General features: G+C 38.5%; 1 protein-coding gene across 6 annotated transcripts in view; it reads left to right on the forward strand.

The window, feature by feature from the left end:
• Positions 1–26,480, forward strand: part of LOC124879176 (collagen alpha-1(XIV) chain-like) — a 262,372-nt gene that overhangs the window by 91,284 nt on the left and 144,608 nt on the right. For all 6 annotated transcript variants that reach the window (XM_047383584.1, XM_047383586.1, XM_047383590.1 and 3 more), the window contains 7 exons: positions 4,750–4,882; positions 5,000–5,044; positions 5,832–5,977; positions 14,385–14,514; positions 19,651–19,773; positions 20,526–20,675; positions 25,059–25,175. In XM_047383584.1, coding sequence (XP_047239540.1) covers positions 4,750–4,882; positions 5,000–5,044; positions 5,832–5,977; positions 14,385–14,514; positions 19,651–19,773; positions 20,526–20,675; positions 25,059–25,175 — 844 coding nt within the window. The remainder of the gene's footprint in view (positions 1–4,749; positions 4,883–4,999; positions 5,045–5,831; positions 5,978–14,384; positions 14,515–19,650; positions 19,774–20,525; positions 20,676–25,058; positions 25,176–26,480) is intronic.

The following is a 26,480-nucleotide window of genomic DNA, read 5'->3' on the forward strand; positions in this document are numbered from 1 at the left end:
CTGTTCGAATGCAATATTTATTCAACCAAATACATTTTTAAGTACCATTCATGAAAGCGCTGTAGGCTACTATTATATTTGAACGTCGGATGAATTCACACTAGTCCCGTTGGCCACATCTGCTATAGATATTAATGACCTCAGAGTGATGGAAACATTGTGATGATATAACAAAATGACAAAACACATGAAGATATGGTTTAATTGTAACCAATAGTACCATCACAGTTCTCTACAATAATATCACATTTGCTTTTTCCTAATGTTGTTCTGTACCATAATTAATTGTACAGGGTTTGGACAATGAAACTGAAACCTGTCATTTTAGTGTGGGAGGTTTCATGGCTAAATTGGACCAGCCTGGTACCCAGTCTTCATTGATTGCACATTGCACCAGTAAGAGCAGAGTGTGAAGGTTCAATTAGCAGGGTAAGAGCACAGTTTTGCTCAAAATATTGAAATGCACAAAACATTATGGGTGACATACCAGAGTTCAAAAGAGGACACATTTTTGGTGCACATCTTGCTGGCGCATCTGTGACCAAGACAGCAAGTCTTTCAGAATCAGAATCAGAATCAGCTTTCGTACATACAAACAAGGAATTTGACTCCGGTACACTGTGCTCTTTGGTTTTGTTTTTGTATTACAGAATATACATATTTACAATGTACAATATACACATATATAATAAAAAGGTGCATTTGCAACATCTGTATGCTGTTGTTCTGTATTCTATTGAATGTTCAACAGAGAAACAGCCTGGGGGAAGAAACTGTCTCTGTGGCAGCTGGTTTTAGTGAACAGTGCTCTGTAGCGGCGGCCTGAAGGTAAAACTCTAAACAGTTTATGTGCAGGGTGTGTGGGGTCTGCAGAAATTTTAGGAGCTCTTTTACTGACCTGTATAAGTCCTGGATGGAGGGAAGGTCAGCCCTGATGATTCTCTCTGCATTCCTGATTATTCGTTGCAGTCTGAACCTGTCCAGTTTTGTGGATGAGCCAAACCACACTGAGATGGATGAAGACAGGACAGACTGAATGATGGCAGTGTAGAAGATGACCATCAGCTCCTGTGGAAGGTTGAACTTCTTGAGTTGCCTCAGGAAGTACAGTCTCTGCTGGGCCTTCTTTCGAACAGTGTCTATGTGTGAAGACCATCTCAGGTCCTCAGAGATGGTGGTTCCTAAGAACCTGAAGTGGTCCACGGCCGATATAGTGTTGTTGAGGATGGTGAGGGGGGTGTATGGGGGTGGTGTTCTCCGAAAGTCCACCACCATTTTCACAGTCTTGAGTGGGTTGAGTTCAAGGTAGTTCTGACCGCACCAGTGTACCAGCTGATCCACCTGCTGTCTGTATGCAGACTCATCACCGTACTGGATCAGTCCAATGACAGTGGTGTCATCTGTAAACTTAGGGAGTTTCACGGGTCCGATGAGGTGCAGTCATTTGTGTACAGGGAGAAGAGGAGTGGGGATAGAACACACCCCTGGGGGGCACCAGTATTTATTGATCTGGATCGGGAGAAGATGCTCCCCAGTCTCACCTGCTGCTGTCGGTCCGTCAGGAAGCGGTTGATCCACTGACAGGTGGAGGCTGGGATGTTGAGCTGGTTGAGCTTCTGGTGGAGGAAGTCTGGTATGATGGTGTTGAAGGCCGAGCTGAAGTCTACAAACAGGATCCTGGCGTACGTTCCTGGGTGGTCGAGGTGTTGCAGGATAAAGTGTAGACCTAAGTTAACAGCATCATCTGCCGACCTGTTTGCTCGGTAAGCAAACTGCAGGGGGTCCAGCAGTGGGCCTGTGATGTCTTTCAGGTGCTTCAACACCAGCCGCTCAAAGGATTTCATGACCACAGACGTCAGGGCTACAAGCCTGTAGTCATTTAATCCTAGGATGGTGGGTTTCTTGGGAACCGGGATGATGGTGGATCGTTTGAGGCAGGAGGGGACCTCACACTTCTCCAGTGATTTGTTGAAGATCCTTGTGAAGATCGGAGCGAGTTGATTTGCACAGGCTTTCAGGCATGACGGGGAGACGTTATCAGGTCCTCCAGCTTTCTTTTTTTTTCATGCGCTGAAAGAGCCTATTTACATCTTCCTCGGAGATCTTTAGTGCAGGCAGAGGATCTGAAGGTGGGGGGTTGGTAGCTTTGTGGGAGGAATTTGTTCCTGAATGGGATGTGGAGGAGATGATTTGAGGTGTAAATGGCTTCTTGTCATGTCTGCAGTAGAAGCCATTCAGACGGTTGGCCAGGCAAGGACTCTGTTCAGGAAGGGTGGGGGGGCTCCTATAGGCAGTCAGGTTTCTCAGACCTGTCCATACAGCTGAAGTGTCACCAGAAGAAAGGCTGTTCTTAAGCTTCTCACTGTAGCTTCTCTTGGCTGTTTTGATCTCCTTTGTTAATCTGTTCCTGGCCTGCCTGTACCGCACCCAATCTCCACTGCTGTGAGCTTCTTCCTTTTCCCTGCGCAGATTCCTGAGGTGTGGAGTAAACCATGGCTTGTTATTCCCAAAGGTGCAAAGGTTTTGGTCTGTACACACATGTCCTCACAGAAACTAATGTATGATGTCACCACATCAGTTAGTTGGTTTAAGTCAGTGGCTGAAGTTTCAAAAACAGTCCAGTCTTTGCATTCAAAGCAGGCCTGGAGCATCTGCTTTGATTCCTCAGTCCACTTCTTAACAGTGTGAACCTTGGGTTTGGAAGCTCTTAGTCTCTGTCTGTAAGTTGGGATGAGGTGGATTAGATAATGATCCGAAAAACCCAGAGCAGCCCTGGTAACAGCATGATATGAGTCCTTTAAAGCTGTGTAACAATGGTCCAGTGTGTTTTTGTCTCTGGTGGGACACTTAATATGCTGTCTGTATTTGGGGAGTACATGAGAGGTTTGCTCTGTTAAAATCTCCCAGTATTATGATGAAAGAGTCCATGTATTTTTTCTCCACATCTGTAATCAGCTCAGCAAGATGTTTTTCTGTGGCAGAAGTGCAGCCATGCGGTGGAAAATATGAGACAATTATTATAAACGAGGAAAACTCTCTCGGTGAATAAAACGGTTTACAGATTATGGAAAATGACCCCAGATCCGGACTACATGTTTTCCCCAGCACTTTTATGTCTCTGCACCAACCTTCATTTATATAAAAGCAGATTCCGCCACATCGCCTCTTCCCCAATATCTCCGTGCTGCGATCCGCTCTTAACAGCTGGAAGCTCGGCATCAGCAGTGCGCGGTCCGGGATGTTTTCACTCAGCCATGTCTCGGTGAAGCAGAGAACTGCTGATACGCGGAGGTCTGTGTTTTTACTGGTGAGAAGAAGCAGCTCGTCCATCTTGTTGCTTAGAGAGCGGACATATGCCAGGTGGATTGAAGGCAGTGGTATGCGAAGTCCTCTTTTGCGGAGCTTTACCAGCACGCCAGCACGGTTTCCCCTCCGACGCTTTTGGCACAGTATCCCGTATAGTGCTGCAGCTCCGCTTGCCAGGAGCTCAGTGAACCTCGGATCGATGAAAGATGGTGAAAAAATCCCAAGAGAGGACTCTCTGATGTTGAGAAGTTCCTCTCTACTGAATGAGACCACGGGATTATGGCCCAACACCACAGTATTGTGGCTCGAAAAACATAAAAACACACAAAATACAAAAGTCTTTGTGATGTATCAAGAGCCACGGTATCCAGGATAATGTCAGCATACCACCAAGAAGGACGAACCACATCCAACAAGATTAACTGTGGACGCAAGAGAACGCTGTCTGAAAGGGATGTTCGGGTGCTAACCCGGATTGTATCCAAAAAACATAAAACCACGGCTGCCCAAATCACGGCAGAATTAAATGTGCACCTCAACTCTCCTGTTTCCACCAGAACTGTCCGTCGGGAGCTCCACAGGGTCAATATACACGGTGGACTTCTATAGCCAAACCTTTGGTCACTCAATGCCAATGCCAAAAGTCGGTTTCAATGGTGCAAGGAGCGCAAATCTTGAAACATGTATTGTTCTCTGATGAGTCCACCTTTACTGTTTTCCCCACATCCGGGAGAGTTACGGTGTGGTGAAGCCCCAAAGAAGCGTACCACTCAGACTGTTGCCTGCCCAGAGTGAAGCATGGGGGTGGATCAGTGATGGTTTGGGCTGCCATATCATGGCATTCCCTTGGCCCAATACTTGTGCTAGATGGGCGTGTCACTGCCAAGGACTACCAAACCATTCTTGAGGACCATGTGCATCCAATGGTTCAAACATTGTATCCTGAAGGCGGTGCCGTGTATCAGGATGACAATGCACCAATACACACAGCAAGACTGGTGAAAGATTGGTTTGATGAACATGAAAGTGAAGTTGAACATCTCCCATGGCCTGCACAGTCACCAGATCTAAATATTATTGAGCCACTTTGGGGTGTTTTGGAGGAGCGAGTCAGGAAACATTTTCCTCCACCAGTATCACGTAGTGACCTGGCCACTATCCTGCAAGAAGAATGGCTTAAAATCCCTCTGACCACTGTGCAGGACTTGTATATGTCATTCCCAAGACGAATTGATGCTGTATTGGCCACAAAAGGAGGCCCTACACCATACTAATAAATTATTGTGGTCTAAAACCAGGTGTTTCAGTTTCATTGTCCAACCCCTGTATATCTGAATTAGTACATGTATAAACCTTTTGGTAAGATTTCACCTTTTATCTTCTTTGGCTTTTCAGCTGTACATTTTTGCACCTATCTGAAACTTTATCTTTCTTTTGTTTCAGGTTCTGGTGAATGGAAACATTAACACTTATCTGATTAAAGGACTAGAGCCTGCCTCAGAATATGAAATCCTCCTGACTGCTGTCTATGCAAACGAGGCTGAAAGTGATGAGGTCATTCTAATAGAAACCACCGGTAAATTCAATCTTCTCATAAAATACTTTATAAAAACTGCGCTTTCAAAACTTCCAGACAATTTCAGTAAGATTAACTTGGTTTCAAGCTAATACATTTATTATTCATAATTTTCAGCTAAGAGGACAACTACAGTTGCTACAACAACCACAAGGACAATAAGTAAGCATTTCAGTCACTGTGTGTTGTTTTCCTTTCTCTCCTTCACTCTCCCTGGCCTTTTCTGTTGCCCCTAATTTACTTTGCAGATCTCCCTTTATCCATTTTAATTTATTGTGAACATTACACTTCCTCTAGGGACATTCATTGTAAATGAATTCTATACATGTACAGATGGCATAGATACATGCTTCATGGTGGAAAACTAACAATACACATCACAAGTGTGAAACATGGTAGTTGCACCATCAAGCTGAGAAGTTGTTTTATGCAGCACAGACAGGGAAGCTGATCAAAGTTAATGGAAAAATACACAATGTATAGTACTTTTACTACATAAAATTTAAATTAAATACAGTTGTGTAAAAGGGAAGAGGTATTATAACTTATCCAAGGGACTTTATTCTATTATGTCACTGGGATTCATTAGTTTTTAAAACATGACAGTTTTTGTATATTACAAAGATTATGGGGAAAAATCAGGCAAAGGCTATCTGATTAGAAGTTTTTAGGTTCAATTTCAGTGTAAAATCTGTTTCTTCATCTTTAGCAGAGGGGCTTATCTCCCATTGTGAAACTTTGAAACATTCTGCATGGAAAGGTTTTGATATCATCAAGACACCAATATGAATTTGAAGTAAATTAAATGTCAAAAGATTTTGATATCATCATCTTTTTCCATCTCACAGTGTGACAGTTTTGTGCTTCACTGAGTTTCTGTGACTCTGATCTGCTGAGCGATTTAATTTATTTATTCATTTTTCTCTTTTCTCCGTCTGTGATCCTCTAGCTCCTCGTTATGCAGTGAAGAATCTGAGGATCGATGAAGAAACCACATTTAGCATGCGGGTGTCATGGCAGGCTGTGGACTCCAGAAATGTCCGCCATTATCGACTGACTTACATCAGTGCCAAGGGAGACAGAGCAGAGGAGACGGTAAGGAAGAGAGCTCTTGCTTAATTTGATTCTGTTTTCTTTTTAGAAAATGTTTGAAGAAATAATCCACAGAATGTGTTTCGAGAAGAAGAGGTTTAAAATAATGTGGGGTTCATATTGAGTTGGATCAGGAAGTACGAATGTGTCTAGACAGAGGAGCAATCAATAGCTGCATAAAAATATTTATTACCATGAAAGTTTTATTCTTCTTTGTCGGAATAATTTAGGATTTTTTATTTTTTATTTTTTTACATCAAGTGCCTTAAAAATAGGGTCCAATATGATGGATTTAATCCAATCCGGTTATTTGGTCTTTGATAAATATGATGGAGGTTATCTTTTGGAAGATTTTATGTTTTACTATGGTGTTTAATTTTATGAAGTTGGGTCCCTGAGTATCAGTGCTCAGAGTCCTGGAGCCTGTGGATTCTTGATGGTGTTAAATCCTTTCCTGCTAAGATCATGCACAGTTATGGGGTGGCATTAAATGCACTTTTTGTAACTTCAGTGGGTTGTTTGAAGCCCATCTGTTCAAACTGTAACCCTGGAGACATGTGAATATGGGCTTTATATGTGCATGGATGGATGGCTTGATGCGGTCATTCCCTTAATGCCTGACCAGGATTTTGAGGGAAATGTTCATTTCTGTAGTTTACAAAGGTGAAATACAGTTTGAAGGGACAAAGTTTAACCCAGATTATTTGGCAGTTTGAAGGTAATTTTTGGCTGACATTATTGGGACAGCATGATGGCGCAGTTGGGAGCACTGTTGCCTTGCAGCAAGAAGGTCCTTAATTCGCCCGGGGGTCTTTTTGCATGGAGTTTCCATGTTTTCCCCATGCATGCATGAGTTCTCGCCTGGTACTCTGGCTTCCTCCCACAGCCCCAAAACGTGACTGTCAGGTTAATTGGTCTCTCTAAATTGCTCCTAGCTGTGAATGTGTGTGTGCATTGTTGGTTGTCTTGTGTGTTGCCCTGCGATGGACTGGCAACCTGTCCAGGGTGTACGCCGCATCTCGCCTGTAGACTGCTGGAGATAGGCACCAGCTCCACCCACAACCCTGTGTGGATGAAGCGGGTATAATGGATAGATGGATGGGATGGCTGACATTATAGCTTCATGTGGCAGTGAGATGTGATCCTGCCATTATCCTTAAAGAAATCTTGAAGTTAAAGATAAGATAGTGTTTTCGAAGCTTAAGGAATTAGTATGTTTGTGAATTAGGAACATATGATGTGAAGATTCCTAATCAGTAATGATTTGACCTGATTTCACAATTTTTTTCAGTCCCTTTCAATGAGCAGCTGATGAGCAGCTGAAGAGTAAATACAACACCCACCATAATTTTTTGTGCCACTGGTGAAGATTCAGAAAAAAATCCTTAGAATTAACTGGTTTTCTGCATTCCTCCAAGAGTTACCTTTTTTTCCATCAAAGGGAAGAGCATGCTGTATGTCAACTGGAAAAAGCTGGCTGCTGAGTAGCTTAAGATTTAATGCCTGTAATAAAGAGAACATTTTTATTGTTTATCATTCACTGTTACTGTACATTAACTAAGCACTAAAAGCTGTAGAAGGGACTGAGAAAATCTCAGTCCCCAATGCATTGCAGGCCTTCAGATTAATAGACATTTTATGAGAAAACAAGTGGAAGGGGAGATGAAATGTTGCTGTTCAAGGCAGTTCTTCACAGAGTTTTGTGATAAAGAAGAGGATCATGATGAAAACAGTGTCAGATCATCAAAGACTCTGATTAGATGTTGAGAAAAATGGAGAGAGTGACTGGATTAACTCTAACGAGCCACAAGAGACAAAGCATAGCAGGAAGACTTAGAGAAAACAAACTGATGCAGAAGCACTGTTCTGCCATGTGGATGCATTAGATTCCTTTATGTCAGCAGGTTTAACAGGTATACATAACAACAGTTAACAGATGCTGATATCAGCATATGATGTCAACAAATGTTTTATTTGACTTTTTAACCCAGGAGAAATTGAAAGAATTAACAATAAGAACAAGAGATGATGATTGCAGGTCTTGTGGTTTTGACTACAATAAAATTGTTGTTTCCTTCTCTTTAAATGAATAGAAGCTAAGTATAAATGTAAAGTTGCAACTTGTGTCCTTAGGTTAGGAAACATAAGTTGTACTAGAACAAGGTTTTATTAGTCATAGGATTTATGACAAGAAATGCTTAAAAAACTGCAACCAACTGTTTGCTGGCCAGATTTTCTGTTGGAATATGTCCATAATGAAGTCATCAAATAAAGAAACCCTAATTTATAATCCTCATGCTTAGGCAAAGATTCATCTTAGTTTAAAGCAGTCTTTGGTGAACACTGAAGACACATATTGTATCAGAAATTATCAGATGCAAGCATAAAATCGAAAGGAAGTATAAAAAAACACTAGTGCTGAGCAATAACAAGGGTAGGCTTTAAAATTCAATGAAAAAGACAATAAATATGGCCTAAAAGGCAGTGCATGGGGCCACATTATTTAAGCATTTTTACAAGATTGAAAAAAAGATTGCAAACAATAGTGTGAACTTGATTCGCATTATTTCTGGTTTACACTATTTACATCATTAAATTGTCATTATTAATCCATAAAGTCCTGCAATTCTTGAGGGAACCTGGTGTTTAGTTTATGAGAATTTTCGAAAACAAATCTCATTAGTTAATATTTATGCTTTATTAGATATTTTAATTGAATCTCTAAGTTATGAAAAAGATAGTATCCTAGAAAATAAGATAGTTTCAGTTTCGAAACCATATCATTATAGTTATAAAAACAGTTTTTCATTGAGGGCTGCCTGGTGGTGCAGTTCGTAGAACTGTTGCCTTGCAGCAAGAAGGTCCTGGGTTCGATTCCTAGCCAGGGGTCTTTCTGCATGGAGTTTGCATGTTCTCTTTGCATGCGTGGGTTCTCACCGGGTACTCCGGCTTCCTCCCAAAGACATGCCTGTTAGGTTAACTGGTCTTTCTAAATTGCCCTTAGGTGTGTCAATGAGTGTATGCATGGTTGTGTGTTGCCCTGTGATGGACAGGTGACCTATCCAGGGTGTACCCCGCATCTTGCCCATAGACTGCTGGAGATAGGCACCAGCTTCCGTGCTACCAACTATGGAAGAAGCGGTATAGAAAATGACTGACTGTTTTTCATTGATAAGTTTGTTGTCCATATTACTCAACTCTACACAGAGCATCCTTTACCTGTATTGGCACCATTGTTTATGACATCTGCAGTTGTTTTACATTTTTTTTATTATTGCTGTGAATGTAGATGTTGTTGCCACTTCCTGACATATGAAGCTAAACACATCTGGTGTATTTTAATTCTATGTCCTCTTGTTTTTTCCTGTTTTAAAGAGTGGCTAATCCAAGTTAAATCATGGATTAATCATTAAAGGGTCATAGACATACTGATATACCCAAAAAAGGTTGAATTAATATAGGTTGGGTTAGGATTATTTGAAAGGCATTGTTACAAATCCTTGTGATTTTCAAAATAACAAAATCTCATAAATGTCATATCTTGTTAATTGCTGATATTTTTGGAGTGTTTTCATGACCATAAAATGCTGTGTGCATGATGTATGATATGTGAAGCGCCCAGGCACAGGTTGGCAGGCACATGGGTGCAAGAAACAGTATCAAGCACTGAAGGAGTAAATCCAAATCGTGGTAACATAGAAAGGACACCTGGGAGCAAAGCAAGCATGAATTCAGAAGCAAACAGGAAAATACTACCATCAGTGGCTAAAGCAGGGAGTATAAATACTGAGGAGGGTGATTAGTAATTTGTAAAAACATCTAAAAGCATCTAAAACTTAACTTAGGAGAAATTAAAAGTAGCTAAGAAAGATGAATATAGGAAAAGACAGGAATTGGGGAAATCATAACAAACAGAGCTTACCTAAGTAATCAGAAATACAAAACAGAAGAAATAACACAAAGCTGAAAGCCAGTGGGGCTAACCCAACAGAAAATCCTTCCACTTATGCCACATGGAGGCATTTATTAGTCTTAATAACTAAGTGTTCAAATTCCTTCGTGCATTTGGTGCTGTCTTCATATTTAAGTGTGCACTCCATATCATGTTGACAATTGTTAAATATCTCTACAGCCTATCATATTTTAATGAGTGTGAGCTTGAGGTTGAGTATTTGTTAGTGTTGATTTGTGGCATCACCCCAGCAGAGGCTGCGGTACCTCGGTGGTCCGCTCTGGACACAGGTCCCGCAGCAGCTTTTCATCCTGACAATAAAGAGCTGCCAGCTGCTCGCACCACCAGCTTGTTAAATGAGATCTCTTATCAAGGGGCGAGCAGCTGGGAGCTCCATTTGGCACTCCGGACAGGTTATGAATCGCCAAGTGATGCACTCAATTGACATTGTCTAATAAGTTGGGGAAAACAACTGCACAGCTTCCTCTGCTTCCTGCAAGCTTTCCCTATGAGGGATAAACAAGCCACTCAACAAAAACATGTAAAACTCAATACCATGTTATTAATATTGGAGTGACAGTTTGTTAAATTCATATGTATTGGCAGAATGTGGTTGTTCTATACTAAAAGCATGAAGTTGTTTCGTGTATTTTAGTGACTGAATGTCATTTTAATGCAACTTGCTTTTCAAAAAGTTCGCAATGTGAAAAATGAGTTAGTGGGTATGGAAAATTAGCAATAGAACAACACTGTTTTATCAAATACTGGTGTGTGCAGGGTAGCTGTGGGGTAACTAAACTCTGCAGCCATCTGTTCTCAGACAGCTGTGACGCTTAAGTTACCGAAGTCGCTGTGCTGCTGCATTCAGTGTTCAATAAACAAAGGCTGTCGGGCATGAAACGCACTTCTGTGTGTATAAACAGAGTTCCAGCTATTTTTTCATTGCAACTAAAATGTATTTGAGGTGCTAAAAACTTTGGCCCAGACAGTCAAACCATTCATGGTTTGACTGTGTGCAGTGTGTGCAGATTTAGCAGAGGTTTTGGAAATGTTCACCTTTGTACTGAACCAAATCTGTCTTTTTCCAGTTTTGTATTTATTCATTTATGTATTCCAGTGAAAAGAAAACTTGCTAAGAGCTCCATCTTCTCGAACTTTTTATGTTTTTAATGTAATTTTTGAAGAAAACCAAATGGGTTTCTACCCACAGCTTGAGTCTTTAAATCCCTGTAGGACTATATTTAGTGTCATCAGCTTACCTCCTGGTTTAACTCTTTCTTTTTATATAAAACATTTATCCAACTGTATGTCTCAAATTCCAGGCAGTCATTTTATAAACAAATATTTCTGTAGACTCAGAAGGATTAACCTTCTTTAGATATTCGGTCATTAGATGTAATCCTCATTAATGTATAACATATTGTAAGATTGTGTTTATCTTTTCTACAAATCTGCTTGAAAGTCTGGGTTTTCCTTTGCTTAGAATATATTCTACCACCTAACATGAACAAAGTCACAGTACAATCAATATGTGTAGCTGGCAACTTAGAACTTTATAAAAAAACTAAAATTCTTCATTTCAGGGTTTGAGTTTTCTGGAGCTACACTGCAACATATTTACCATTTCACTTATATACTCATGTAAATTACATTTTTATCTTAATACTCGACACTCCTCTGGTATTTAATTTTTTAATCTGGCAGTAACAATAAAAATTGTGTATCAAACTTTAAATTTCACACGTCAACAGAAAAACACTGGGTTTAATTGAGTATTATGATATTTATTCCTACTTAATGAAACTATGTTTTAATTTAAAAAGAGGTGATAAACAGTGGATTTATTTCTAACTGTGTGGTTCCTTGACAGCTTTGAGACTTGCTACCTTTTCCTCAGACCAGACTGAAATTGATTCCTGGAGGCTCTCAGTGTTTGTCTGAATGACACGTCTAAGAAAGACTTTTCTGTAGAGATGGAGAAAAAAGTTTGCAGATGGAGTAAGGCCAGACTGTGCATGCCCAGAATGCAAACTGGCAGACACAGGTAGGGTGAGAGAAAGACTTCTAATGGCCAGAGCAGTCAGAGGAATCTGAAAGTGAGATATATATAGGTATATATATATATATATATGTCTCTCTTTCTTGCAAAACAACAAATGCATTTCCTCAACAATCAAAAAATGAAATTTTTCTAGACACTAAAACATGTCGATTAATCAGCTTTGTTTCATAGTTGCAAAATAATTCATATCAGTTAAACCTTTTCACATTTCACATCACAAACACTCAAATTTGTTTAGGTTCATGATTCTGAGTTGGGAGGAAGAGCAATAATCAGAGAAGCAGCCAAAGGTTCATGGTAACTGTAGAGTAACTGCAGAAATCCACAGCTCAGGTAGGAGAATCTGTTGAAATGACAACTATTACTTGTACACTCTGACTTTTATGGATGAGTAGCTACAGGAAAGCCACTGGGGAAAGAAAACTGTAAGAAATCCCATTTATAGCTTGCAAAAAGCATGTAGGAGACACGGCAAACATCTGGAAGAAGGTGTTCTGCTTAGATAAGACAAAAATAAACCTTTTTGTCCTCCATGCTCAACACTATGTATGGTAGAAAACAAACAGTCAGATCACCTTGAAACCACCATCTCCATGGTGAAACATAGCAGCATAATTCTGTGGTAACGCTTTTCTTCAGCAAGAACAGGTTGGCTAGTCAGAAAGCACTGTAAAGCTGAATGGAGCATTACAAAGGACAATACTGGAAGAAAAGCTGATATTGTCAGAATCTGCCTGTGTTGGGTTTTGAGTTTTAGTTCTTTGTTGGTTCCCTGAGCTTCCCTGTGTTCTTCAGTTACTGTTCATATTGGATTAGGTTCATGATTTATTCTTTTGTTTAGACTACTTTCATAGATTCCTGTGCTATATGAGTTACTTTGTATTTCCTTGTGGATCTGGTTCCTTCCTGTTTATGATTTTTAATTCATTCCATTGTTTTCTTATTTCCTATTCTGTTAGATTCCCCGATCATCTGTGTAAATTGGCCTCCCTCCTTCAGTTGCCACCATTCTGTCATTCACCAGCTGTTTCTGATTCCTTTCTTATTAGCTCCCTGCATTCATTGGCCCATTCCCCACTCTCCCTCGTATTTTTACCTTGTTTTTCATTGTTCTCCGTGCCCATGTTTCTGTTCAGAAAGTTATTCAGTTAAGTTGTATTAAACTCTTCTACTCACCATGTGACTCTTGTTCTCCTGTATGCACTTCGGTCCTGCTTCTCCTCCATACATCATGACGGTTAGAGGGTGCAAAAGACTTGAGAGTAAGGTGGAGCTGCAATAACCCTGAACCTACAGCCAAGACTGTAATAGAACTGATTAGATCAATATATAATTATGCCTTAAAATGCTTAAGTTAAAATCCAGACATCGTTGTTATTTAGAATGTTTGGGAAAACTTGACATTTTTCATGTTTTGTTGCCTCACAACCTGAAATTAAATTGGGTTGTTTGAGAGTTTGCACTATTTCATTTACAGAACATGCCTACAACTTTGAAGAGCTATTATTTTTTTATTGTGAAGCAAGCAACAAATAGGACAAAATAAATTCGTTTTGGTTTATACATTTAAAAGACTGAGTTGAGGTTTTGATACAGTTTTACTTTTCTTAATATAAAAACATTATTTTCTTTATTTTCTGCCACGTTTCCTAAATGAGAAATGGAAGAAGGCTGCAGGATAAAGAGGCAGATTAGCTCATCTGCACTACTTAAAAAATGTTGAGGTTTAACAAAAGGTCAGCTTCATTGATGAGAACAAACCTAGACACAATTAACCTCTGGAGCCCCCAAAGTCTAAAAGTATACAGTAGCTATTCTCAAACGCTGTCGTTGATTCAAAGACTAATGCAGTTTCCTTTAACATTTTGTGTTTCCTTGATGCATCCTAGAGTCTTTGTAACAAATAAGAAAAAAAAAAACAGCTAAGTACATTTTAAATTGAGACATAAACATTTACAAACAGTTGTTTCCTTAAACTAGTTAGGTTTCTATTAAAGTAGACACTTACCTCAATCTGATGAAGGCATAAAGTCATTTATGGCTATTAATAATGCAGACCTTTTCTCAAGTAGAAACATTTGAAATACTGATAGGGCTACCAACTGCATTAAAGAGTAAAAGAACAAAAGAAATTCTGCAATGAATGTTTGATTTGTTTTACATCAGTACATATTTCAACTAGACTGGAGGCCTTGTATTTCTGTTTACATTGATGGATGGAAGTATATGAATATTTGTGATAAATTGTATTATTACACAGCTTTTTGAATTTTTAATGGACATTGCTACACATCAGCAGAGTGCAACAAAATATGGAACAGGATCTGGATATTTTACCAGTCAGGGACATGTTTGCAGCTTCAGTTAGATTTTAATCTTTTTTTCTCCGCTTACAGAGGACGGTGCCCTCAGGTCAAACCAGCCTGGTTCTGCAGCCTCTCCTTTCAGATACAGAGTACAAAGTCACCATCATCCCTGTTTATCCTGATGGAGATGGCCCGGTATCCTCACAAATGGGTCGGACACGTAAGTCGTGGATTATAATTTATCATATTTGAATATGTTCATTAAAGAAAATCAACCTCATGTTTTTGTTGGAACAATAGTATTACTTACTGTTAATTATAACAATCGTTAACACATCTTTTTCCTTCAGCTTTACACCTTTAAACTATGCAGCCTTAAACTGTGCAGCCTTGTTGTGGGTCAGTCTGACCTCTCTCTTTGCAACAGCCATGGTCCAAACGCACACGTCATTCCTGTGAAAAGACTATTAAAGACAAAATGATACTCCCTTTTCAGCTGCAGATGGATTTAGTTGGTGAAGGCAGTGGAGCGTGTAGAATCTAAAAGCCATAACTTTCCTTTAAGAGCTGATAAAACTATAAACTGGAATTAGACAAAATGGGAATGGGTGTTTGTCACTCATCAGCTGACTGACGTTCTTAAATATAAAAAGAAATGTGAGAGGCATAACAAGGATAAAAAAGTCTAAAATAGCCTAAACTGGATGTGTAGTTAGTTTAAAAGTTAGAATAGTTGGTCAAACCAAAATCAAGCTAGAACAATATGATCTTTCCTTCTATTTATTTCAAAACTGCATTAACCTTATTCCATTCAGAAAGAAGCACAGTAGACCCTAATACAAGTCCTTTTTTCTAGTAAAGAGAGCATGAATTCAGAGGGAAAGGATTTCTGTTGTTTCTTTTCACATGTACAATGAGTTTCACATTGTGAATGGGGATCTCTGAACCTTAAACCATATAAGGTTTTGCAGGTAACAACTTTCCTAATCATTTGAGATGCATGATAGTGCCATGTTAATGAATGCTTCTAATATGAAGCAATTACATACAACCTTATTTACTTGTTGATCATTTTGTGTGAGCACAAAAATACGTTTTTTGATCTTTTTCTCTTATTATAAAAAACTAAGAGGGAAAACACAATATTTTTATAAGTTTACAGTTTATCCCTACAACTCATGAGGCTTTGCATATGTGGGGACATCCTCTTTTACACTTTAAACAAGGTAATATAATCATAGCTGGATATTTTTCTTTCAAAGACAGGGAGGAGAACCTGAAGAAAAGGACTCTGATTATCTGCAACACACACACATGTTCATCTGTTTCGTCAGCTCTGCAGCTATAGACGAAAAAGGTTAAACTATAAATTAATTAATGAAATTTTGTTTTTAAGGGGCACTTTTTTGTTGTAGGTTAAGAATGCATTCAATGATGGAAAGACAGGAGACAGGAGGAGAAGCCGACATTTTGTCTATGGTGGTCGGTAACAGCCTAACAGGGTTGGATAAGGATTTTCCTCCTATTTGGGCTTTTTGTTAATGAAGTTAAATGAGCAAACATCCCTTGAAATTTAGATTCCTCAGTCATATTCATTTTGATTCCTCAGCTGCTGGTAACTGATTTAAAATAATGCACTGCTCGCAGGGATAGCCTTGTTTCACTTCTTATGCTTAACACCTGCTGACATCAAAAGTTAACTACAAGCCAGTTGCTCAGAAAATACCACTCATTGCAAAAAAAAAAATACATACATAACAAGCTGATTTACTGCAGCTGTTTTTATGTTACCAAAGGTTACCAATACACCCGCTCCTACAGCACCCCTGACAGTATTAGGGTGGTTAAAAAATGCATGTATATTACTATAACCTGAACTAACTGCATCTGTCCTGAAACCACTGCCTCATGAAATGGCATCCAATGATCCCTCCCTGCACTTAACCATGTCTGAGTTCAGTAATCTGCGTTGTTTTAACACACTTTACTTGTTATTTGCAAGAACTAAATGTTTAATCTTTACTAAAATTGCAAACGCTTCCACATTTTACAAATAGGTTGCATGAAAGAGCACGGTTTATCTGACAAGAGAAACAATGTTTTGCAGGTGCACCAGCAGAAGCTTTACTGAAAAGTTCATCACATTAACTGAATAAAACAGTTTGTGTTCACTATAGCCCACATTGTGAGTTTGAGTATCTGTGCTGAACTCTTAAGAAGGAACCTTAATTCCAGATGATTTGAGGTGGCTTTTCTCCTCAGACTTGTTACTTACACAAACTGCATGTTCCTTTTTTGGAAATGCATGCAACACATCAGCAGAAAATAAACAAGTGTTTGCTTGCTTAACATCTTGTATGCTGTACAAGATGCATTGAAAAGTCTTTTTTGCTTTTAACAAAAGCTAATTAAACTTAATTATTTCTGTCATGAAGTCTGAATGTGTGGAGAAACTAGATAGGGCCACAGGTAATTTAAAAACTGTCTCTGCAAAGTAAGAAAAATAGGACAAACTTTTCAAATTTTGGTCAAAATGTTCAGGTCCCTATCAGCTAATTACTCTCTAAACAATTTCAAGCAGTGCCTGTAGCTCAATTTCTTTCATTAATTATATTTCCTGTTGAGCTGAAGACAAAAATGTGAGATTTTATTTTATTTATTTTATTTTTTTTGCAAATGTGACTTCCTGCTTTAAATATTCAATCAGGAGCTAATGATTCTTCTGCCATGTGCATAACGGAGCAAACACTTGACTTTCAGAAAGAAAGTAAAAAATCCCAGTCATTTGTCTTTCCCCTTCATCCCATCATGTCTCCCTGAACACCGCATTACACACATTAGCTGGCGTTAACGACGCTCTCCCGATTTTAAAATGACGGGTCTCCGGCACTCTGCGATGATGAATGGTTCCTGTTAGTAAGTGAGGGATGGGATGATCGCCTGAGGAAAAATGGCAATGAATGCAGAGAGAGGGGGTCCATTTGGTTTTTTTTAGAGCGAAGACAGATGATGGGACAAGGGGAGCCGGTGTAATCTGGGCATTTGAACCAGCAAGGGGTGGGGCTGACACTGAGGGAAGCATGACAGGGAATGCAGAGGGGGTGATTGGGTATTTAGAACCACACCGACGATAGATAATATGACAGCTGAGGCAGACTAATCAGAACCTCTGATCCACTGAGGAATGGGATGATTAGTTGAAGAAGTTCTGAGGTTATTCAGAGAGAGATAGACAGGTATTCCAGTCATGAGAGAAAGAGGAATGAAATACATGATGAATGATGTCACTGATGATAGAAAAGTTTTTGCAAACTGGGCCAAAGATTCTCAACATTTTTAGTGCTTTTATTCATGACAAATTAACTTTGGAAATGCTGCATTTATATTCAAGAAGTGAGATATGACAATGACTATTTCTTTTTCATATTAAGACCATATCTTGCAATAAAGGAGCATCCAACTTGACCCTGTGCTTCTAAAATCTTATAACCAACTTGCATAATTTTCAATAGTCATTTCTGAAGTCTTCTCATATATTTAGAAACACATTTGAATTTTCAGAATTTTATATAACATAAGAGAAAATGTTCTTACAGTCAAAATTAATTAAACCTTAAACTTTTCCACATTTTCTGACATTACCTCATGTCTGGTGGTGTAAATCACAACACAGCCTACATGCATTTTCAATGGTTTATCATGAGCTGCACGGTGGCACAGTTAGTGGCACCAGTTTGGCCAACCAGCAAGAAGGTCCTTGGTTTAAAATCCCAGCCTGGTGGCTGTCTGTATGGAGTTTGCGTTTTTTATCATAGCAATCATATTCATTTAGTTCATTGACTTTATTCATTAGTTATTTTATTTAAACCTGTTGTTTCTATCAAGCATACGGGTGAGCTGGGTGCACATTACCTGAGCTGACTAGGACTGACAATCTGAAATAACAACCAGGATTTATTTTACACTGTAATTGTCTGTGTTAAGATTGTTACGATGAGGAAAAATCTGATACATTTTTTATTTATTTATTATTTATGGCATATTTCTTTTAAACATTAGCAAAACCAAGACTCTGTAAAGAATATAAAATCCCACGTGGCTCATATGTTTAGATATGAAAATGTATACATACAATTATGATCAGAGAAAACAACAAAAACATTGGCTAGCCAAGCAAAAATATACAGTTTATACAGACAATATAACAATCAAGAGCAAAAAGGTAACAAATCCATGCACCATTGCATCTCAGCCAAAAGTAAGTTTAAATGCTGAATTATTGCCCAAATCTCTTTAAAATAGTTGTTAAATCATGAGAAAAGCTTCTGTACCAGGAGAGTTTCATCAAACCTCTAGTTTCTCATTATAAGGGAGCACATAGTTGTATGGATGGCACAGAGCCCAGAGAATGATGGGAAATTTCTCAGGTCCATGAAGGACATCAGAGGCTAGATAACACAACACAACGCAATAGCAGGTTATAACATGAGGATTTAAACACAAGTTTGCTGCAGATACTGGTGGGGTTGTACAGTCCAGAAAAATATGATTGGATTTTTAATGCCCAACAACTGGAGAGAGAGAGGAGGAAAGATGAGGCAGAGCTGGTGTAATTTAGAGATTTCAGTTTGTAAGAAGCCAGCTCATAGAGTAACGATGGAACATGGAAAGAGTGTTTGGAGTTTTTCAGCATCTTCAGTGTGCAGCTGAGAAGCTGGCAGATTCACTCAGGGGTTTAAACCTGTGAGGTCTTATGTTTTATAGTAAGTAAGGAGATCTTCTGACCTTGCAAATGTATGTGATGCACATATTTCCAAATCAATCACATATTAGGCTAAGAAAGAAAGTACTTCTGTCCCTAAAAACAGTCCTCTCTCCAGTTTTCTTCCTTGTGATAACTCTGGTTTTAATATCTTCTTGACAGAAGATGTACACTGTGTAATAGATTTATTTTTAACTTTGCTAAGTCTGGAAATTTAATTAAGCTTTATTGAACTTCTATTTTCTTGTGCTTCATTATCTGCAAGTTTCTGTCCCTTCAGTTTCTTCCTTTATTTTTCTCTGTTCTTTTTGTTAACTTTGTCTAAAATACAAATTGAAATTACTTGATTGTTTCATGTCAGTAATTGCATTCATGTGATTTGATCGAATTTCAGTTTTAAATCTCAACATTTCTTTACTTTTCCAGGTTTATCTGAGATTTATCCATAATTTTTCTTCTTACTTCATTCAAATTGCAGCTTATAAAAAACCACTCCTTCATACTTAGTATTAAAATACCCTGAATCAGATAATTTCTTACTTGTGTCTGATTTTCTTCTCGCAAAGAGCTTAGTGTCTATTTTCTACTCCTCAGTCCCTCTTTCAGCTCCTAAGAACCTGCGTGTCTCAGAAGAATGGTATAACCGCTTCAGGATCAGCTGGGATGTTCCTCCATCACCCACCATGGGGTACAGAGTCGTCTACCAGCCTCTTTCGGGTAAATTACTTACACACATAAACACAAACTAAACCTTTTGCCAATTTGCCTTGAGATGTTGTTATTTTTAAATCCTCACCCTTATTCAAAGAGAATTAAAACATTATTGGAAACTTTCATCAACCTAAATTCTGCTTTTAGAATAGAGATTTTAAAATCATGTGATGGTGATGCATTATCATCTGCAAAAGAAAATGCAAATTGTAGATAAAGGTCATCAAGACATAATGAGTAAAACTCATAGCCTAACTTTCTTTGTTATCAGCATTCTCTAACTGTGGGTTTTCTTCAGCAGGTGTGAAGTGAAAAATTATTGAGCTAAGCAGATTTCTGGAGCTGTAAATTACAGGCCTCAAGCCTCTTTCCCTGCAGCTAATGCCTTAAGGCTACATTAGACACTATCAAGTTAAGATGAGCCAAGATCATTAGAGGCTTGTTTGAATTGAGTTGGAGCTGCATGTAGACTACAGAATAAATAACGCTTGTTCTCCAGTGGTCTGGACCTCCAAGCAAAAAACTGTATATTTAAATACAATAAGTACTCATAATATTGATAATGACAAGAAAGGGAGAATAATAAATTAGTCAGTGTATTCTGGTATTCATATAGTCAAAAACATCAATACGCCTTTTCTTCTTGCTACACCATGGAGTTGATGATCTTCTCTGAACCTGCTCCTCTGAGCCCATGCACCCAATGGGCCATCAGTTGCTCCCTGATATGCCTTTTAAATTACTCTGCCCCTTTGCAGCCCCGGGACAAGCTCTGGAGACCTTTGTGGGAGAGGATGTGAACACCATGCTGATCCTAAACCTCTTGAGTGGGACAGAGTACAGTGTCATGGTCATCGCGTCCTATACCACAGGATCCAGCGAGGCTCTTTCCGGAAAGGCCAAGACTTGTAAGTTCAGCTTTCTTTACTTTAATTTAACTTTACATCTTCTGTCTGGTGTTTTCCTTCTGCACAATGATCCTATACAGGGTAAACAGAAGCACTGATTGTGATTGTACTCTTCATTGCTTTAGTTGTATAACTGCTGCGGATGAAATCACTGGGCATTTCCTGTGGTTCTCAACAGTCTACACACCCCTGGTGACATACCAGCTTTTTGTGATGAAAAAATATTTTTTTCTAAAAAAAATGTTTAATTCAACTGAAAACAAGCAAATAAGAAATGAAAAAATAAAACCTGCAATAACATGGTTGCATAAGTGTGTACACCCTAAACGAAGACTATTGACCTTTTGATTTTCAGTATTTTTTCCTGTTTAATGCAACTGGGCAAGACATATGTCAATATATCAACTCATCTTTTGATTGATATAAATTACTTTAATTTAAATAATTTTTGGCTTAGTGTAGTTTTTTGTACAATAAACCTGTACAATTAGTGTATACCAACAAAATGTAAATCATCTGCGCTTTAAAGTGGGAAGTAAAGCATGAAAAAATAAATAAATAAAAGGAACTCCTTTCTATGTATTTATAAATGTGCCTCAGCATTCTGAATGCCAAATCTTGTGAACTGAATGTCAAATCTTGAAATGGAAACATACATAAAAAGGCTCTAATGGGAGGTGAATATGTTTTTGTTACACCCTTTATGTAAAATGTAATAATAGAAACTGTAACTCATAAAATGATAAAGGGCCTCTGCTTGGGTAGCGCTTTATCAAGTCCAAGGACCACGAAGTGCTTTACACTACAGTCAGTCATTCACCCATTCACACACACATTCACACACAGACAGTGGTGAGCTACATTGTAGCCACAGCTGCCCTGAGGCACACTGACAGAAGTGAGGCTGCCATACAAAGGCACACCCAAGCCCCCTGACCACCATCAGCAGGCAAGGCAGGTGAAATGTCTTGCCCAAGGGCACAACGACTGAGACGAACAGAGAGGGAGTTCAAACTGGCAACCCACCGAACCCCTACCACAGTCGCCACCATTGCCCCTTGTAATTGTTACTTCTCTTTTATTTTAATTTGTCTGATTTAAATGTGATTCATTTAGATATTAACACAAAATACACAATAAAATGTGATTAATTACCTAATGTCTAACTTCATATTCAGCATTCAGCAGCTTAAGAAACTTAAGGCTAGCGTTGTCCTTATTTCATGCTCATCAATATCACCGGCTTGCCGTGTCTTCAGCTGCTCATCATGCCAAGCTTGCCCTTGTTCTACCAAGGTACACAAATCCTCTAATAAATATCAGCTTACATGAACTACTTTCATACTTCAGATGACTTAGGCCTTTGAGAAACATGTCAATAACTCGGCTCAGTGAATTAGATACTTTATCCGTCATATTTTCTTTGAAACTATATCTCAACTGGAGTGACCTAAGCCAAACACAACTTATGCAGCGCATACGCATGCACAGAATCACATGTTCCTGTACAGACTGCAGCCAGAGAACTCACCGAACAGTATTGTCACTTTAATGTATTTAAGGTTGATTATTTATGTCAATTGTTTTTATCTAATGGTGCCTTTTTTCAATTCAACTGAACCGAACAAACACCTTTAATTAATATTTGGAGCAGCTAATCATCTGCATCTTACAGCAGTCGTTAAATGAACTGAAGGTGTAATATAATGTTTTCTGATTGGTGATGTAGAGCCTTCCAAAAGCTCGTTGCAAGTCTGTCCTGAATTATTTAATCAGTTTCTCTTGAGTAAAATAATTTGAATTTATGTCCTTTATGACCCTCTCCTGCATCATAATTAACCTCTTCACAGCATTCTGGCCCGTTCGTGTTCAGCTCCTTTCAAACCTCAGATGTCACCTGTTTGATATTCATGAAAGTCAAAGCGTACAACAGGAAGCATGTGCTTTTATGGTGTCCTTGAGCCACACAGCTAAACCCAACACTCCTCATCCATTTTCATTACTCTGTTTGGAGGACGAGTGTCAGCTAAATGCAGAAACATTTACCTTTTTAATATAGCATGCATGCATTTCGTGGCAGTTTTTACCGATTGCATAATCAGAATAGGCACGTGGTGGTCAAATAAAGGACACATTTTGCAAGACAAAGGGGAGAGTAGAGGGGAATAAACTGAAAAAGATAGAAAGATGGGCTTAAATGAAAGGAGGGAAGGATGAGTAGACTATAGATATCCCAGAAGGGGAATACAGCATCTGTAATATTGCTACGCAGCATGTTAATGAAACCCATGGGCTGATGCGTCAATGTCACACAATCACAAGTATCAGAGTTTTTGGACATAAAAGGGAGAGCTTTGCTCTAGGATTTCGTTTATGACTTATTAACTGTGCAATTGATGTATTTTGCAGTATATTTAAAAGGAAATGTGCATCTTTATGAAGATGCACTTTTTAAAATTGACCTCATTAAAATTAATAAAACAAACAAATTATTGAAGATTATTTTATATAAATACTGGATTTCAAAACAAGATACGGTTATTTAATGTTTGGGTGTGATAGAGTCATAAAATGGATTGACAAAGAGTTTCGATAAAAAGCCTGAATTGTCATTTTGCTCTTTAAACCAAATTCAAAACTTTTTTATAAGATCCAAAATCCCAGTACTTTTTCCTCCTTGGACTTCATCATTTTTTTTTTTCACATTACGACCACCTAATTTAATTTGTAAGTAAAGTCCATCTGTGTGTAAATAAATCTCCAGCTGTTCTGTGAAGGCCTCGGAGGTTTGTTAGAGAACATGGATGAGCAAACACCAAAACCACGAAGCACAGCAGACATACCTGAGATACAGTTGTGGAGAGGTTTAAAGGAGGGTTGAAGTATAAAAGTAATATCCCAAGCCATAAACATTTCACAGAGCTCTGTTCAATCTGTTGTCTGAAAATCAGAGTATGGCACAATTGGAAACCTACCAAGACATGGCTGTTCATCTAAACTAATTGGCAGGGTAAGAAGAGAATTAACCAGAGAGACACCAAAAAGCCCCATGGTGACTCTGGAGGAGTTCCTGACACATACTGCTCAGGTGGGATAGTTTGTAAATAGGACAATCATTACCTATGCACTCACCAAATCTGGCCATTATGGAAGAGTGGCCTGAAAAAAGCTTTAGTGAATGAAAAGCTGTAGAAAAGTCCTTCTTGTTACAAGCCAGAGAGGAGAAATAACATACATGAAGGTGCTCTGTTCAGCTGAGACCAAACTATCACCTTGAACACACCATAGCTACTGTGAAGCATGGTGTTTACAGCATATTGTTGTTGGAATACTGTTCTTTAGTAGGGACATTGAAACTGGTCACAGTTGTTGCTTGATGGATAAAGATAAATTAATCTGGGCAGGGGCTGTAAAAGATGGCCTGATTTTAAAATTGATATTTACAGTTTGTCCCCACCCAGTTTGATTGAGCATGAGCTATTTTGCAAAAAAAAAAAAAAAAAGCTCTTGACATGTAAACGTGGTGGAGTCCTATCCCAAAAGTACTTGCAGCCGTAATTACAATAGAAGATGGTTCGGCAAAGTATTGCCTCGGGGGAATAACTGAAAATGCACAATGAGGAATTTTTTACATTTTTCTTCACTTTTACAATTGTGCACTGCTTTGTGTTGGTTTACCTCATAAAATCCCAATAAAATACACTAAGGTTTGTGGCTGTTGTGACAAGAAGTGAAAAAGCTCAAGTGGGATGAATACTTTTTAACTGAAGTATTATGCAAAGAATACTTTGTAAGGAGGTCAAAAACCTTTACCAACTTATATAAACATGAATTCTAATGTCTCTACTCAGAACAAGTGATGCTTTCTAAAGTCAAATCTAAAAGCACATTCCAGCCATTTGCATAAATAGACTGTGTGGGTTTGTTTAGCATTGTAAAAACTGGTCCTTTTTAGCAAACTCAATGTAGCTACATTTCTCCATATGTCTGCAAACAACTTCATGGAAATGCACTCTGGTTTCTTTGAAACTAACCAGCTATACACTTTACGTCGGTCATCTGGAATCATGATTGCATGTGGTTTCTCTGATGTGAGTTCTGTACGGCTTTATGTGGCGTTATTATAGCACAGTGGAGAGACGAATGCTCATGGATCTCCACTAAATATTTTTAGAGGCGAAAAAACGTTTTGTGTCTCTGATCTACTTCTGTTTACAATTTAGAGTCACATGTGAACATTTCTACAAAGTCAGAGGAGCTAAACAACACCTTACTGTTACAGTACAATTTTGTTGGGGGTGGACTCTAAAACTAAGACATGAATAATGTTTTCTGTGTGAAATGTACATCTGTTTCTTAATATTTTCTCTGTTTTTCCAACAGTGTACCTTGGAGTAAGCAATTTGAGTACATATCAAGTGAGGATGACTGGTGTGTGTGCTCAGTGGGTGCCTCACCGGCATGCCAGTTCCTACAGACTGGTTATTCAGTCTGTAACTGGTGAGTACTACTACTTCCTAAAATGTCCACACCCTACTGTGTAACTACTGTGTACTGTCAAAAAGAAGTGGTAAAAAGTATATACTCTTTCCTAAAATTCTACAGGTCCTTCTCAAAATATTATCATATTGTGATAAAGTTCATTATTTTCCATAATGTCATGATGAAAATTTAACATTCATATATTTTAGATTTATTGCACACTAACTGAAATATTTCAGATCTTTTATTGTCTTAATACGGATGATTTTGGCATACAGCTCATGAAAACCCAAAATTCCTATCTCACAAAATTAGCATATTTCATCCGACCAATAAAAGAAAAGTGTTTTTAATATAAAAAACGTCAACCTTCATATAATCATGTACAGTTATGCACTCAATACTTGGTTGGGAATCCTTTTGCAGAAATGACTGCTTCAATGCGGCGTGGCATAGAGGCAATCAGCCTGTGGCACTGCTGAGGTCTTATGGAGGCCCAGGATGCTTCGATAGCGGCCTTTAGCTCATCCAGAGTGTTGGGTCTTGAGTGTCTCAACGTTCTCTTCACAATATCCCACAGATTCTCTATGGGGTTCAGGTCAGGAGAGTTGGCAGGCCAATTGAGCACAGTGATACCATGGTCAGTAAACAATTTACCAGTGGTTTTGGCACTGTGAGCCAAATATATTCTTAAATTTCTCTAGGTTAGGGCATTATGTGTTGCCCTTTGAGATATCTTAGCCTACTTCCTGTTGTCAGACAAGTTCTATTAAGTGATTTCTTAATTCTAGGTCTGACAGGCTGGGGTGTGGTTAATAAGAGTGAACTTAACAAATGTGGTTAATCAGAGGTAATTTCTGATATAACAAGAGGGTCGGGGGTGATTACTTATTTCACTAAGGGCCATATTGGTTTGGATAGCTTATTCCCTTTTTTATTTCCTTAGGTTATATTTGTCTGATACTAAAATGTGTTTGATTAACTGACACATTTATGTGTGGCAAACAAGCAAAAAGAAGATGACCACAATGGGAGGAATGCTTTTAACAGCACTCTAATTGAGAGCACTGATTGTACATGAATTGTACATGAATGTCAAAATGTAAATATAGAGAAATACAGAAAAAAAGAATGATAAATTCATTTTTTCATAATTTTTTAATCATGCAGATATATTAGGAGATAATGTATGCAAACACATGCACAAGCAAAGTTCTGTGTGTTCTATGACTAAATCACTCTCAATCTCTATGGATAATCTGGCAGGTTTTAGAAGAACTCTCCCATGTCTATGAAACGTGTGCATTACTGCAGCTACATCAT

The sequence above is a fragment of the Girardinichthys multiradiatus genome, chromosome 13, assembly GCF_021462225.1.
Source record: "Girardinichthys multiradiatus isolate DD_20200921_A chromosome 13, DD_fGirMul_XY1, whole genome shotgun sequence".
NCBI classification, from domain to species: domain Eukaryota; kingdom Metazoa; phylum Chordata; class Actinopteri; order Cyprinodontiformes; family Goodeidae; genus Girardinichthys; species Girardinichthys multiradiatus.